A 17,506-nucleotide genomic window follows, 5' to 3' on the forward strand; every position below is an offset into this window, starting at 1 on the left:
TACACGAAGACCTCACTTTCCACGTAGGTGGGGCATCTCTGAGTGACAGATACGAATAGAGGAAAGAAAAATAAACAGAGAAGGCAGGGAGGGAAAGAATCGTGGGATAGAAAAATGAGGAGGAAAGAGTGGAATGAAGAAGAGTATAAAAAGTATAAAACAGGATTGGAAAGAAGGGGAGGGGTGGGAAAGAAGGAGTTGGTTGGGGGATACTGACAACCCCACACTGAATGGCCCCGGACCACTGTAGGTCTAGAGCAGGCGTCCTCAAACTACAGCCCGCGGGCCACATGTGGGTGTTTTTGCCGTCTTGTTTTTTTACTTCAAAATAAGATATGTGCAGTGTGCATAGGAATTTGTTCACAGTTTTTTTAAAACTATAGTCCGGCCCTCCAACGGTCTGAGGGACAGTGAACTGGCCCCCTGTTTAAAAAGTTTGAGGATCCCTGGTCTAGAGGGCAATTGGGGGGCCAGCAGGGGCCTCTTACTCTGGCTCCTAGGCATGGTGCGTAGTGGGGTCAGTGCCATTCCTCAGTGTTTAGGACTCAGCTGCTTCCTTATAAATGCCTGAGGAAGGCAATAGGCCACTGATGTTCACATGGCTCTAACATATCCAAGAGGTAGAGCTGAATGACCAGACTCTAGAAGTGAATGCTACACTTCTCTTGGTAACTGTTATTAGCAAAATGGAGAAAATAACAAAAACAAACAAACAGCTCAATGTTCCCAGCATCCTGACAATCAGTTTTTCTAGGGAAGGCCTGTGTCTGCCATAGGCTATGTTGCTTGTTCCCAGTGCTCAGTTTAGTAAGTAGTTGGACAGCTGGGAAATCTTAGCACAAACTGTTGTTCTGGTTGGGGGTGGAGGCGCAGAAGAGCATTTAGCAAGTCCTTTGGTGAGAAGCCAGGCTCTGCTTTATGGAGAAAAGGCTGAGGACACAATAAGACTCCTAGAGCTAAGTCTTATGTTATTTGTTATTAAAGAGGTGAGGTCTTAAGATGTGCTTTTTAACAGTCTTTAGTTTGGTGGTAATTTAAGATGACTTTTACAAATTAGATCCTAATCCTTGCAGACACAGATGGCTGTTACAGAATAGCCTTGCAAAAACACTAGTCATTTGACTTGAAAAAGCATTCAGAGAAGGATGAAGGGCCATTAACTCTCACCCCACCCCTGGCTCTAGGAGGTCTAATGAGTCTTGGGTGGGCTTTATGGGTTTAGGTCTGGGTCTGGAATCTGGGTGGGCCTAGGGCATCTCTTCGTATTCAAAACAACCTCTCTAGTTCACCCTGGAATCAGAGATTTAGGATCAGACCTGAAGTCATTAACATTCAACAACAGTAACTGAATGTTTATGGGTGAGGCACCATGTAGGACCAGGGGGGATAGATATGAAGATGATATGGACAGTCTCTCTAAATAATTACAGAAAAATAGGACAAGTACTACAAGAGAGAATGTACAAACAGCAATGGGTACATAGTGAGGAGCTTGGGAGAAAGGGAGGGCTTCCCAGAGAGGATGACATTTCAGCTGCACATTAAAAAAATGAGTTCCAACAGGCCAGCAAAAGTGGGAAGGGTGGATATCCAAGAAAGAAAGAACAGAAGCATGAGAGTCTCTTGTGTCTTTAGTGAATAGTGAGCAATCTCTTATCTCCTGTTAATGGAAGTAAGTAATGAGAGGTAGGGTTTAAGGTGGGAGAGGTAGGTATGAACCAGATTGTGAGAATTTTTGAAAACATTCTAAGGTGTCTATATTTATCTAGGGGAGTAGGGAGCTACCAAATTTTTTAAGTAAGAAAGGGAATGATCAGAGTGGGATTAAAAAAACCCCACTGGGTAGCGGGTAATTTCAGGTTGACCAAAAACCATAAAATGGACCCGTGCTGTATACTGGGAAGCTCTGGATTTCTCATATAAGAAGAAAACTTTGCTTAGACTTTTTCTCTGGGCAACTGGGGTAAACTTAATCTAAACTGCCCTTGGGATGAGGATGGAGGTTGCCCTTGGGATGGAGGTAGAAATGGGGTCAGGTGGGAAAGGAATAATGGGAGATGAGACTGTTAAAAACAGTGTAAAATAATGCATGCATGATTGAGATCTAAATCAAGAGTAAAGTTTCTCTAAGACTATGTGACTGATCCTCTATTGACACTTAACAGTCTGCCCTAAAGAGACCTCATTCTTGGTCTGTAGAGTTCAAGGCAAGCAGGTAGCAGGCCCAACAATCCTCTACATTTCACTTCACAGTTCCCCTACTTCCCACAGTCCACATTTTTACCCTGTGGGAAGATGTCATTAACACTGATCATAATAAACACAGATCCTTTTAAGAGACTGCTTCCCTTACCCTACCCTCAATAGTCAGTTTTAAAAATTAATTTGAAAGGAAGTTTAACTTTAGGAGTCAGAAGGTTCTTGGACTCCATCTTTTCTAGCACTTCCATTTTACAGATGAGACCCAGAAGAGGAGTGAAAATATCTAAGGGCTGGGATCTTAAAGTTCTCATCATGAGAAAAAAAAGTTTAGTAACTGTATGGTGATGGATGTTAACTAGACTTGTTGTGGTGATCATTTTGCAATGTACACAAATATCAAATCATTATGCTGTACACCTGTAACTAATATAAAGTTATATGTCAATTGTACCTCAATTAAAAACAAAAGAAAACAAGGGTTGGGAAGAACTAATTTAGCTCCTAAGTTTTGTAAGTTCTCCAAGGTGAGATGTAAAACTTAAGGCTAATTTTGAACCCCTTAACAGTGGTTCTTTTCCAAGCTTCACACATTTAGAGTTTAACTACACTGACAGAATTTAAGGTATTTGGACATGTGGTTCACACAGCATGTGCACATGTGTTCCCTTGGGAATGTTTGTGCATGTACAATATATGAATAAGGAGGAAGAGTTTGGAGCAATAGGTAGAGCTAGTGAGAGAGAGGCCAGCACTTGGGGTCCATCTAGTCTCCGTGATTTAGACACAAGTGGCAGGATCCTCATTCTACTTAGGGCATTTGAGAATGAATGGTGGAGCTAAACAACCACTGGCTTCTGTCTCTATCCTGCAAATCTGACAGCCAATGTGAGGGACTAAGATGAATGTTAATCAAATTCTTTGTTTTTGTGTGTTAGATAAAGTCCAGGTTACTAAACCTCATATTACTTGATGATAATAGAATCAAAGAATATCAAGATTTACTATGCAGCTTAAAGGTAAGCTAGTCCATATAAAGTAGGAACACCAAGAATGAATCCTGCTCCAATATATATTCATTATTGCTGAAAAGGGATCACTAGTGTTGAGTTATATCCAATGGCAGAAAAATCACTACCTTACAAAACAAGATATTCCTCTGTTAGAAAATACTTTCTTACAGGGCACTTTCTTGCCTCCTGTAACTTTTAACTGATTTGGTCCCACTTCTGTCCTTGGAGCCTCGAAGTCAAATCCCTTTTTTCATGGCAGGCCTTCAATGGCTGAAGACCACAACCACATCTCCCATGCCTTTTCCTTCCCTAGAGGAAATGTTCCTCAAACGATATAATTTCTATTCCCTTACCTTCCTATCAGCCCTGCTCTAGATATGCTCCTGTTTTTTCATGCTTCAGCATAGAAGGACTCTTTCAGAGGTAGTTTATCTTAGAATAGAGCTGAACAGGACCATTAAGTGACCTTTTTGTTGGAATTATAAGATTACATCTCCAAAATTATAGCTAGCTTTTTGTTGGCAGCCAAAACACATTATTGATGTACTAGTGTCCCAGTGCATGGATTCGTGCACATTGAAGGGAATTTAATTAGAAGAAATATTTTAATATCACCATTCGCATCTTGCTAATGAAAAGAAAATAGGATTCTACTGAGTCTCCTATCTACCTACTCCAGGACTTCTGTGAGGATCAAATGTGATGAGGCACGGGAAAACTCTTCACAGACATTTGGTTAAACTGTAAAATGTTTGCACCTGGCTATAAAGCAAGTTGGTTCCTGGGCTGAAGAAACTCCAAGGAGGCTAGTAGCTAGGGAGAGGAAGCCGGGCGTAGCTACGTGATGTCATTACCTGGCACCCACAGCGACTGTTTCCGGGCTGGGCTGTGGGCCGAATTTTGCGCCATGGGGTCTTGGCAGCATTGGCTGCGATTTGGTGGGGTGGGGTGTGGCTCTGGGGTTGTGGTGGGGCCCGTGTCCCACTTGGGGGAAGCCGAGTGTTGGTTTGTCAGTGCCAGTTCCATGGTGCCATTTATTTTTAAATGGCCAGTGCGTGCCATGGCAGCTCCTGTGTTGAGCGCCTGCCCCCTGGTGGTCAGTGTGTGTCATAGTTACTGGTAGGATGGACGGACACTTAGCCTTTTATATATATACTAGAGGCCCAGTGCATGATTTAATCATGCACGTGTAGGCTGTCTGTCCGCTGGTCGGGACCCGGTGTGGCCGGCAGCTCCGAAGTCCCTGGGCCCCTAGGGCGAGGCGGGGCGGGGGCATGGTTTTCCTGCGTCCGGAGCCCAGGCCGGGGTCTTGCCTTTGCCTCCCACCCAGGAATGCTGGGGCCGCTGCCGCCTCCTCTGCCTTCGTGGAAACCCGCGTCCTCTGCGGACACCGGGACACCAGGACACCGCCGCGCGCTCCTGCGGCCCAACTGCCGCCAGACTCCTCCCCCGGGAGCCACGCCGCCCACCCGGGAGCCACACCACCCGCCCACCTGCACCACCTCCAAACCTCCAAAACGCTGGCTCGCTGCCCCAGAGGCCCGTCTGTGCTGCAGCACAGCCATGGCGCAGACGCTGAGCTCCCGCCGCCGCTGGCAACGCGAGCTCAGTGTCCTGCCGGCCCAATCACTACCCCAGCCACCCCAAGTCCCGCCCCCTGTGTCTCCCGCTGGCCCAATCGTGAGAGTAGCGGAGTGATGGTAATTTGCATATTACCATTTTATTAGGTATGATATATATATATATATATATATATATATATATATATATATATAGTCAGCTTAAGTCAACCATAATCTCTGCTAAAGCATGATATTTCCATTCCAAACTTGAGCAATTGATTTTCTAAATTTAATGCATAAATCTCTCTACATTTCTGTAATATTTCTCCAGGTTCATTTTTGTCTATTGTTTTAGTATTTCAAGGTTTTCTTGAATCTTCTTTTCCATAATCCAAAAATCTGACAGTCTTCATGTAAGTTGCTAGTAAGCACGGTGAGTGATAAAGGGTTAAATATAAAACTTCTTGGTTCCCTCCAGGGAGAGGGCAGTCTCTTAGTCAACACTTTGTGGTCACCACTGTTTAATCAGCAATGAATCCACCTAACTGTAGATTTATCTCTCTACTTTGCCTCAGAATACTATCAGAGACTATTAAGAATTTTGCTGAAATGCAGATACACAGTGAATATACGTTACCCTCCTTGACTTCCCAGGCTAATAAGAACTATCAAATCACAAAATACTCTTGTTTTAACATGACTCATTCTTATTAAACCTATAACCATTGACCCTGATCTAACTCTGTTAGGCTTTTAAGCACACAATTTTCAGATCTATTCTGAGGTTTAGAGAGATGAGATCTTGGGAAAGCCTGTATGAATGCTGGAACAGGGGAAATAGCTAGGAAAAAACCCCACAACTAGTACCTAAATTCTAGCATAGGCTTTTGGGCACATGTCTGCTACCCTCAGAGGCCATACCTTCCCCAAAAGCTGTACCATTGGACTTTGCTTGGACTACTTTATCCAGCCCTAACGATGGGACATCTCCCATCTGGACACACTTCCCAAGAAAGGCATAGGAACTTACGTCTCTCCTAGGAAAGGTACTCAGTAACTTGAACTCATTCCATGGAAATCCTTTGGAAGTTACAAAATCAAAGACAATCTGGAGCTTATTGCTGGCCAGAAAACGCCTCTCGAGGAACTCTCCACTGGGGGTACGGATCCGCAGTTTGCTCACGGGCTCAGCATCTTCTTTTGGCTCTGGAGGCAGGGCCTGCTCTAAGGAGAGCCGAATGGCCTAAGGAGAGCAAGAACCAGGTGTTAAACTATGTAATGGGTGAGACTGTGGGGAGTGGGGGAGAGATTAAAAAAAAAAGCTGCTGCTTTCTAGAAACTCATCAAAAAGTTATTTCCCATTTATTAACCAAGCCTAACGCTTGAACAACAGACTCATGTGTTTTTCATTTTCTTAATATTAGCCCAGGGATTTTCAAACTTTTTCATCTCACGGCACACATCAACTACTAAAATTCTGTGGCACACCAAAAAGTATATTGTTTTACTGATCTGACAAAAAAAAAGGTATAATTTTGACTGGTTTACCAAAAAAAAAAAAAAAAGTAATTACCTAACTTTTTGCTCCAAAGTGATTTTTCAAAAAATATATTTTTATTGATTTCAGAGAAAAGGGAGAGGGAGAGCAAGATAGAAACATCAACGATGAGAGAGAATCATTGATCAGCTGTCTCCTGCACACCCCCTACTGAGGATCGAGCCTGCAACTCAGGCATGTGCCCTTGACTGGAATTGAACCTGGAACCCTTCAGTCTGCAGGTCGGTGCTCTATCCACTGAGCCAAATCTGCTAGGGCCAAAGTGATTTTTAAAGAAAAATCAGGTGCCTATAATTATATATAAGGATTTCTGGCACTAAGAATTAAGCAATCAGATGCAACATTATTATGAGATGTGATCAATAAGATGTAACTCATATGACCAATATATTTATGGTTCAAGCCAGGGCATTCACACTGGATGGCTATTGTTGTGTTGACTGTTGTCATTTTTCTATTTGACAATCTAAGGGAAAAGTGGTCAGTGCCCCAGACTAAATAGTCAGGTACTGCATGTTTTAAGAATTCTTGCAGCACACTGATTAAAACTCACTGTATTAGCCTAAGGGGCAATTAATTAAAATAAATTCCAACTTGTTTTATTATTTTTTATTAATCCTCATCCAAGGATATTTTTTCCATTAATTTTAAGAGGGAGTGGAAGAGAAGGAGTGAGGGAAAGGAAGAGAGAGGAAGAGAGGGAGAGAGAGGGAGAGAGAAAGAAACATCAATGTGAGAGAGACATATTGCCTCCTGTATGCACCCTGACCTGGCTGGAGAGAACCTACAACCCAGGTATGTGCCCTTGACCGGGAATCAAACTCATGAGCCTTGAGTATGTGTGCTGACGCTCCAACCACTGAACAACACCGGCCAGGATGACACAAATTATTAAAGTGATAAATAATTCCATAGAAAAAAAAGGTAATTTAAATTTTTTTTCTTTTTACTGAAGGGTTAGGGTATTTGAGATTGAGGAAAGAGGTATTATATAACCCAGTTGCTTCCTTTCTAGGATAAAAATTAAGGCTATTAAAAGCATTTACAAAACACACCTACACACAACTATTCACATTTGAAATATATACATTTCCTATGTAGAAATGACTTAAAAGTTTGTAGAATATTGGATATATTAACATTAAAATGGAATGGGCCCTGGCCGGGTGGATAGTTAGTAGAACATCGTCCCATACACCAAAAGATTGCAAGTTCAATTCCGCTCAGGGCACATACCTAGGTTGCAGGTTCTATTCCCAGTCAGTGTGCAAATGGGAGGCAATTAACCCCCTGGTGGTCAGTGCCAGTCATAGCCGTTCCACTATTTGGTCAATTTGCATATTAGGGTTTTATTACATAGGATTGATGTCCTGAGTCAGCAATGAGTTTCAGCTGAATAGTTTCAAGTATTAAACTACTCTAGTAATGCTGTCATATATTAATAACCCAGTGAATATATGATGCTATGTATATAAAAATTAAATTCTAGTTATATGGTCTTTTTTTTTTTATTAAGATTTTTTATTGAGTTTTAGAGAGAGGGGGGGCAAAAGGGAGAGGGAAAGAGAGAGAAACATCAATGTGAGATCCATACATCGATCAGCTGCCTCCTGCCTGTTCCAGAACCCAGGTATGCACTCTGACTAGGAATTGAACTGGCAACCTCCTGGTGCACGGAATGATGCCCAACTAACTGAGCCACACTGGCCAGGGCTAGATTATATTTCTTATGTCTTCATTTCTGAGTATCAACTTCTCCATATAAAAACTGAGAGAGTAGGACTTTTTAACTAGTGCAACCCCAAGCAACCATTAACTGAAGTCCAAGATCGGTTCATATTTTCAACTTATAGCACGTTTCCTTGTTTTCTTACAGACATAAAATGCAGATAAAAATTATACTTGTTGAGCAAACCAAATTGAAGTTGAACAATGATGTTTACTAAGGCTGCTATTCAAGTATAGGTGTCTTTTTTGTTTTTGTTAATCCTCACCCAAGGCTATTGTTTCCATTGATTTCTTTCTTTTCTTTTCTTTTTTTTTTTTTTGAGAGAGCGAGTGGAAGGGGGAGTGGAGACAGAGGGACACATTGATGTAAGAGAGACACACTGATTGGTTGCCTCCTGCATGCGCCCAGACCAGGGCTGGGGAATGAGCCTACAACCGAGGTATGTACTCTTGACTGGAATTGAACCCGTGACCTTTCAGTCCATGGGCCAATGCTCAACCACTGAGCCAAACTGGCTAGGGCAGTGTCCTTTATATCACTGTTTTTCAACAATGTTTACTTATATGAGGCCTTTGCTTTTAGCCAATAGATTTCAAACTGAGCTACTGATAGAGTTTTTTGTTCTTTCTTGCCAGTAAAACTTGGGTATTTAGATCTCAAGATTGCTGACTTTTATCTAATATCTCTTCATTGTTTCCCACACTGAATCCATGGTGTGGGATATCTGAGGCCAGTTTTCATTCTGGGTAAAAGCCTTGGAGACTAGGTACATTGAGGAGCAGACATTGTCTGTACAATGAATGGGGTAATGAGCTACTGTTGTTTATTGTTCTGAAATATAATTGGTTGGGTTCAGGTAATAATGTAGCATCTGTTGTTATATTGTGCATGGAAATGTCAAAACAGAAAGCAAGCAGACAGGTGGATTAAGGGAGAACAGGAGGAGAAACCAGGAAATATCACATTAAGTTCTGATTTAAAGTAGGGAACAATGATTTGAGGTTTGATGCTAGGCACTTATTGTGTGCTGGCTATGTGTGACTTCTCAATGAGCTCCAGTTTTTCTCACTTGTAGAGAAATCCCTAGCCTTGTAGCTTGTTTTAACGGTCAATGAGTAAGCAATATAAAGCAGCTAGCAGAACACTTGAGATACAGATGATACTCAGCAAAGTATTTTCTACCCTCATAACTGAGAGCCCTCAGTGTAGCGAGACTGGGGTTTGTCAGGCATAGTGTCCTGTACATATATGATAGGCACTCAATAAGTGTTTAAACACGAGTAAACTTTGATTTCCAAACAGTAAAATATTATACATATTTGAACATTGGACTCAAATATCACTTCTTCTGATATGTTGTCTGATTCTCAAAGCTGTAACTGATTTTTACTTTGCCCTTAAACTCCTTAAGTATTTCGCTTTTACTTTTCATATTATTTTGCACATTTTTCCTTGACTTCCTATTACTTGTAGACATTTTGCATCTTCTCTACAAGATGTAATCTCTTCTGGCAGGCAGAAAATGTTTTATTTTCCTTTGTTTATCCTTCAGTGCTCAGCAAAGTTCTTGTTCAAATAACATTAGTTGAGTAAGTAGGAGGTGACATTCTCTGACTGAGAATGATGACTAGTGGAGTTTTCCTCAGTTCCAGTTAGGGCTCTCCAGGCTTCCCATCACTTGTTAGATGACTTCCTCTTTTCATAAGTGAATCTTGCTATTAATCTCACGTCTACAAAAAAGTTATTTTCTGTGAAGCTGCCATAGGAAGTCATTTAACACCCCTTCTCTTTGTTTTCACTGCACTAAGGCAGACCTCTGTAATAACATTACATGTGGTATTGTAATTCTATTTTTGCAAGACTATGAACTCATGGATGGGAGGACCCATGTCTGTCTCCCTATCTCCTAAGAGATTTTGGGCACATACTAAGTATTAAAAGAATTGAAAAGTGAGTGAATGAAAAATTATCTATATTGTTATGGAGAAGACATGGACATAGGGGTAAAAAAAAATCAGTCAAGCTAAATGGATTTCCCATATTTAGGAGCCCAGTACAAGAGGTTGCAGAAGTAACTCACTGTCTTTTGGTGGGTAAAGTGAAGCCTGGTGAAAAGGCTGAAAATAGAGAGAGAACCAAGATGGTGGCATAGGTAAACTCTTGTACTCGCTGCTTCCCACAAAATTACAACTAAATTACAACTAAATAGAGTCCCAAACAAGACCTACCCAAAAAGGCCCACATCAAGACACATAATCCTATCTAATAAAAGAGTAATATGCAAATTAACCACCACTCCACGACAAAGATGGAGGCACCCACTGTGGGGGGGAGGGGGGTGGTGCGTGCGCTGGTGGCGTTGCCCCAGCGACCGCGAGCACAGCGTCCTGCTCCCTGGCTGCGCGGAGGGATGGGCCTCTGGCCAGAGGCCGGGGCGCAGAAGGAGGGGCCTCTGGCCAGAGACCAGGGCGCGGGACGTTGGGCTCACAGTCACCCCCAGCGACAAGCCCAGTGTACCGCGTCCTGGCCATGTGGAGGGAGGGCCTCTGGCCAGAGGCTGGGGTGCAGGATGCTGGTGTCATCGTTGCAGGCTGGGCTGAGGGGGACCCCCACCCCCGTGTAAGAATTTTGTGCACTGGGCCTCTAGTTAAAATACAAAGGTTAAAGACAAAGAGAGAATCTTAAAATCATCAAGAGAAAAGCAGTTAGTTACCTACAAGGGAGCACCCATACAACTGTCAGCTGATTTCTCAACAGAAACTTTGCAGGCCAGAAGGGAGTGGTAAGAAATACTCCAAGTGATGAATAGCAAGGATCTACAGATTACTCTACCCAGCAAAACTATCATTTAGAATTGAACGTCAGATAAAGAGCTTCACAGACAAGAAAAAGCTAAAGGAGTTCAATCATCACCAAACCAGTATTAGATGAAATGTTGAAGGGAGGAGGAGGAGGAGGAGGAGGAGGAGGAGGAGGAGGAGGAGGAGAAGGAGGAGGAGGAGGAGGAGGAGGAGGAGAAGGAGGAGAAGGAGTTGGAGGAGGAGGAGGAGGAGAAGGAGGAGAAGGAGTTGGAGGAGGAGGAGGAGGAGAAGGAGGAGAAGGAGTTGGAGGAGGAGGAGGAGGAGAAGGAGGAGAAGAAAAAATATGAACAATAAAATGGCAATAAATACATATCTATCAACAAGTGAATCTAAAAATGAAAATAAACAAACACAAAATCTAATGAACAAAGTAAACTGATGAATAAAATATCTCAGAGGGAAGGAGGGGGCGTGGGAAGGGATTAACCAAAAGATCTTACATGCATATATGCATTATCTATGGACACAGACAACAATAGAGCGGTGAAGGTCTGGGGCAGGGTGGGAACTGGGTGGAGGGGAGCAAAGGGGGAATAAAAAAAGGACATCTGTAATACTCTCAACAATAAAGATTTTTTAAAAAGCTAAAAAAAGAAAAGGCTGACAACAGAATCTCTGTATTTTTTGGGTGAGACAATATCCAGGAAGAATGGGAGTATTTGTCAGGCAGGAAGAAGGGAAAGGAATAGAAACCTATGAATCTAGTCTAAGATCAAGTTTTCGAAGCGTTCTATACAATAGATTAGGAAAGGATAAGATCTTCCATACTAAAATGAGTCTGGGAAATGTGGAAAGAAGTTCTAAGAACTATTAACAGCCTCAGTAACAAATGCAGAGGACACAAACCTAGCTTTTGAATAACATTTTCAAATTGTGCCATACCTCACGTTCCTCTTCTTGTTCTTTTCGAATCTGCTCCAAACGAGACTGTTCTGCCATCTCTCTCTCATGAGCTTCCCTCTGTTGATAAAAGAGAAAGGGAGCCAGCACTCAATAAACACTTAAAAAAAAAAAAAAAAAAAAAAGGAGAGGAAAGAAAGAAAAGAAAAAGAAGAAAAAAAAATAGAGCTAAGTCCCAGCATGACCCAGAGGTGCACTGTGGTAATAGAAGTATTTCTCTCTGGAATAAGAATAAAAATGAAAGCATCAGCAAAACATAGCTCTCTGTTCATGTTGGGCTCCTATTCAAATACCTAGGTAGCTCTGAGTAGTGTCGCATTCATTAAAACTGTTGTCTCGTCTTCCTTTCTAGTCTTTTTGGCTATGTTTCCTTTACCCAAATATCAGGCTTTATTCATGTCAGCCTCTACCACGCACCCTTTGCTGTTAGCAAATATTACTTTTTCTCTCCCAACCCTCTTCATCCAGTTCACATATACAGCCTCTTCTATGGATCCCTCCCCAGTCCATTCTCACTTCTTGGCTTTTCAGAAAAGCTAAAAAACAAAACAAAACAAAAAAACACCGAAAACCTTTCTATTGAACTCCTGTTCACTGAATTCTCACAGAACTTAGTGCTTCCCTTATGACATTTAGAATCCTTGCCTAAGTGTTACAGCTATCTGTGCTCTTGACTTAATCTACTCTTTATCACATTTTTGAGGGCGGAAACTGTGGCTCATTCATTTTACCCTCCTTCGATGCCCAGTACAGAAGCAGGTGCTCAAAAAGCATTAAATAAATCAGTGGTTCTCGGCCCTGCATATTAGAATCACCTGAAAGCTTTTTAAAAAATTGTTAGGTTATACCCTAGACTCACTAAAAATAAAACAAAACAGATAATATGCCCATTTTGTTTTCATTTTTATGATTCTCAACAAACTTTATCTTGTCAAAATTAACCATACCATACTTTAAGGCCCCAGGGGTAAAATTATGTTCTTTCTGTTAATTGAATCTAGCTTTCTCCATTGCAAACCCAACATTTTTTTGGGATCAAAGTGATAAAAGGGCTGGCACTTAAGTAATGAAAAAAATATTTAGGTTTGAGTTCTTTATCCCAGAAGTCCCTTGACCAAACCTACCTTTGCTCTGTCAGCCTCAAGTGAAAGGCGATAGGCCTCATCTTGTTCTCTCTTCACATTTTCTCTCGCTTCACGTTCATCCTTAAAAGAAAGAAAAAGATTTAAATGTGTATTACCATATTACATTTTTAAAAGAAAAAAAATGGCAATCTCCTTGTTTTACTCATGTGTGAATTTATTATAAGTAAACAAGACACTTTTAAGATGCATAAAATATAAATAAGCAAACAATAAGATGAGTAGCATGGTATATAGTGAAAATAAGAATGTTTGAAGACTAGCTCTCTACCACTAACAAACTGTGTGTGACCTTGGACAAGTTATTTAACCTTTCTAGGTCTCAGTTTTTTCAGCTATAAAATAAAAATAATATTTGTCACATAGGGTTGTTGTGAAAATTAAATGCAATAATATATAAACTGTCTAGTAAAGCACCTGACAGTTCATTTTTACAATGATTAGTTCCCTTTGTTTTCCACCTGATTTTTCTAAGATAAACTTGGAGAGTGTCAGCATTGGGACTAAGGACTGGGAGAGAAATAAAGGACTGGCAGTAATACCCTGGTCAGCATAGGGAGAGTCTGAAAGCAAAATACCCTAGTTAACTTCAGTCCATACCACACCACTAAAGCTTGGTTATCAAATAAGTATTTCCTCAATACCTTCACAATCATGAAGTGTGAATAACTGAGAAGTTCTCTAGATCTTTTAGAATATTTTTAGTTTCTGAAATAATTTTGCCAACTGCCTACATTTAAATTGCAATTTCATACAAAATTAAAAGTTAATTCAACTGTCAGAACTCCTCATTTATTAAATTCTAGAGTATAGTCAATATACATGTACTTAAATTTAATAAATACTCACATCTGTTGACATCAGACTATAGATGACCTTTTTGATCTTTTTGTTTAATAGGCTGAATCACAAAGTCACAAATGTTTAGCTATTTTGATGTTAAAAGTGGAATTTCATATGGTTTAACTTAATACTTTGTAACTTTTTGTCTCCCCTTATTCATTATATGCTCACTCCAGGTTGAGTATATGTTCAGCACTGTCTTAGGTGCTCTTTCTAATTCGAGTCTGAACTTCTCCCTGAAGTTTCATACACCTTATAGTTTCAATGATTCAATCAATTTCACAATCTCTGGTATGAATAGTAATATTGCATTAATTCCAAATCTTTCAAGTAAAAAAATAAGAAGACTTAAATGTTGAAGCTAAATGCTATACTATCCATAATGAAAAAGTATGCTAGGGAAAATATATGTTGGAACAAAATATAAGGAACAATGATTAACCTAACTGAGAGACCACAGAGGCTGCAAGGCAGTCAAAATAATTTACATGTCATATAATATTACACATGAATAAAATGGGTTTTAAAAACTTCTACTTGGAAACTTGTACTTAGTCATCAGTATTTATATTTTGAAGAAATAGAAACATATCCCTTAAAATGTATCTTAACTAATTCAACTGGGTAGTTCCCACTTTGGTTTATACGCTACGGCTTTACTATGACCAGGTACAATAAGCCTGATAGGACCTATTTTGTATATATTTTTATATTTGCATTTGCCTAACTTATTACTCTCTAAACTCCTTCCCCCACTCAATATACAAGTTTGTACAGAATGGTTACTTAATCATTCTTTTGGCTATGGCTAATCTATATTTGATATATAATATCTTCTTTTTTTAAATCACTGAAGAGAGGTAATGGGAGGATTAGCAGACCTCTGTTCAAGTTCTAGCCCTGCCAGAAGCAAGCTGTGTGTTCTTGGGTAAATAATGTCTTCCTTTTCAGTCATTTATTAAAGGACTGAATTTCTAATGATTCTATACTTCTGTGGACAAGTTTATCTTTCCAAATTTAGATATACCTAATATAATCAACAACTTATGGGGGTAATCTTATCCTTTTACACTGAGTGGCCAGATTATTATGATCTCTGAATGCATAATAATCCGGCCACTCAGTGTATGTATATATAGATATATGTGTGTGTGTGTGTGTGTGTGTGTGTGTGTGTGTGTGTGTGTGTGTGTGTGTATTTACATATATATATATATTAGAGGCCCGGTGCATGAATTCGTGCATGGGTGGGGTCCGGCCAGCCTGGCCTGGGTAAGGGGACATGGGCGGCTTGCCAGCCTGCCTGCTGGTCGAACTCCTGGTTGAGGGGACAATTTTCATATTAGTTTCTTATTATATAGGATATACACTGAGTGGCCAGATTATTATGCGTTCAGAGATCATAATAATCTGGCCACTCACTGTATATTTCAAATAATAAAATATTTAAGATCTTTAAAATTTTAATTTTACTTTCCTTTCCTGATCCCACTCCTCCAAATTAATGCACATTTTTCTCATAATATTCTGTACATTCCCTTTAAAACATTTATCACAATTGCATTAATTATAATATAATTTTTTATTTAATGTGAGATTCTCCCATGACACTGAAAGCATCACAAAGGCAGGGACCGTGTCTATATCATACACCCCTGCATTCCAAGTATTTCACACAGTGCCTAGACTTTTTTGAGGTGTTTAATAAGCACCTGTTGAATAAATGAGTTCTTTCCAGGCATAAAATATTTATTGTCTGCAGTAAAAATTAAGGAGGAAAAAGATATAGCTCATCCACAAAGCAGCCCCATCTGAGTCCATGACATTGACTGGCCGGGCAGAAATGACTTGTTATGACACTATGTACACGCAACAAAGGAACCTTCCAAAAGCTACCATAGTTGGAGCTCTTTGAGCACAAATACAGTTTATAATAAAAGCATTCTAAGTAAACAGCTCTGTTTTAAAACAGACTTGCAGATATGAAAGAACATTAAATACAGGGATCCCTGCCACAAACTGTGGTACCTACTGAGAAGGGACTTCCTGAACCGGCTAACTTGCTTCCTTCCCTTCTCCCCTAATTCCCTTCCATTTATCTTCCCTCCCTTCCCGCTCACAAATATTCAATAAGCACCAATTTTATACTAGGCATCACATTAGCACTGGGGCTATATAAGCAGGCCATCCTATCTAATAAAAGGGTAATATGAAAATTAACCATCACTCCGTCACAAAGATGGTGGCACCCATAGCCACAAGATGGCGGTGCCCAGTCCTCTCAGCCCCGCCGGAGTTTCCCAGTCCTGGGGGGGCGGCCGCTGAGAGCGGGCAGCGTGAGCGGCCTGGCAGAATGCTTGCTTCGTCACCGCGGCAAGCGTTCCGCGCCCGGCCGCGGATGGGCCTCTGCGCCGCGGACAGCCTCTGGGCAGCGGGCATGGCGCGGCCAGGCCCGCAGAGAGCTACTGGCGCATGGATTTGTGCGCAGGGCTATTAATAGTTTAATAGGAGAAGACATGGATAACCGTGCTTGGACCACCTTCATCATTGTTTTATGGAATCAAATGATTTATTGAGAAGAGCCCAGTGTTCAAGTTTTACATTATTTTCCTTTTGTTCCTTAAATAATGTGGCTCTCTCCACCTGGAAGACTTCCTGCTCCATCAGCTTTACACTAAAAATCCTACCAACTTTTCATTTACCTTCAGAAATATAACAGACCAACGTGTCCAAAGAGCCACTATATAGATGAAGAAAATGAAACCATATGAGGGCAAGTGTTTTACACAAGACTACCTGTTAGTCAGTGGCAGGGTTTATACTTGAATCCAGGTCTCCTGACAGCTTCCTACCCTGCCCCTCCTTTCCCTATAATCCAATGCTTTTACCCTTGCCTCTCTGATCATCCCAGACACAAGGGCTGGCTCAGGATGAATTTTCCTAAACTTATATTTATAGTTTCTTATGTGTTGGTAGTTGCTTGTGAATGGCTATTATTTTTTCTTTTCTGTCTTTTGTTTTGTTTTTGCTTAATCCTCACCCAAGGATATTTTTCCATTGATTTTTAGAAAGAGTGGAAGGGAGGTGAGAGACAGAGAGAGAGAGAGAAAAACATCGATGTGAGAGAGACACATCGATTGGTTGCCTTTTGCATGCTCCCTGACCAGGGCCAGGATCCAGCCTGCAACCGAGGTATATGCCCTTAGCCGGAATTGAACCCAGGACCCTTCAGTCCTTGGGCCGATATTCTATCCACTGAGCCAAATCAGCCAGGGCTCTTCTTTTCTGTCTTGTCTCTCCAACTGTCCTGCTCACAGTCATCTCTAATTTTTGGATTTAGAGAACACTGCTTGGATAATTTCCCTGCATTATTCTACATGATTAGATTTTTAAGAAACCCCAGGTGTTGGGATTAAGATTTCATGTCTAACTGTGTTCCCATAACTTGTAGATGTGCCTCCTGGAACTTCTCCTGTGTCCTACAAAGAACGTCCTTGTGAAGGATCCTCTTGCTAAATTTGAGAGGACACATCAGACAAAGTGACTAGAAATACATGTTGATTATGTAGAGGTAGAACAGGTGGATAATCAGGTTCAGGAATGGGTCTCAGGCGCTGCCTGGGCTCTGGGTTGGCTGCCTGATATAAAAACACCCTTTGTCACACTAAAGTGAGAAGCTGGACTGCTTGGAACTAACAG

The 17,506-nt window shown here is 41.0% G+C and overlaps 1 protein-coding gene across 1 annotated transcript in view; it reads right to left on the bottom strand.

Moving 5' to 3' along the window:
- The window catches only part of FAF1 (Fas associated factor 1), a 354,542-nt gene that overhangs the window by 23,234 nt on the left and 313,802 nt on the right, over window positions 1–17,506 (bottom strand). Inside the window, exons 16-18 of the mRNA XM_079776926.1 lie at window positions 12,947–13,027; window positions 11,805–11,882; window positions 5,805–6,017 (exon numbers count right to left, since the gene is read on the bottom strand). Coding sequence (XP_079633052.1) covers window positions 5,805–6,017; window positions 11,805–11,882; window positions 12,947–13,027 — 372 coding nt within the window. The remainder of the gene's footprint in view (window positions 1–5,804; window positions 6,018–11,804; window positions 11,883–12,946; window positions 13,028–17,506) is intronic.

The sequence above is a fragment of the Cnephaeus nilssonii genome, assembly GCF_951640355.1.
Source record: "Cnephaeus nilssonii genome assembly, chromosome: 7".
NCBI lineage: Eukaryota > Metazoa > Chordata > Mammalia > Chiroptera > Vespertilionidae > Cnephaeus > Cnephaeus nilssonii.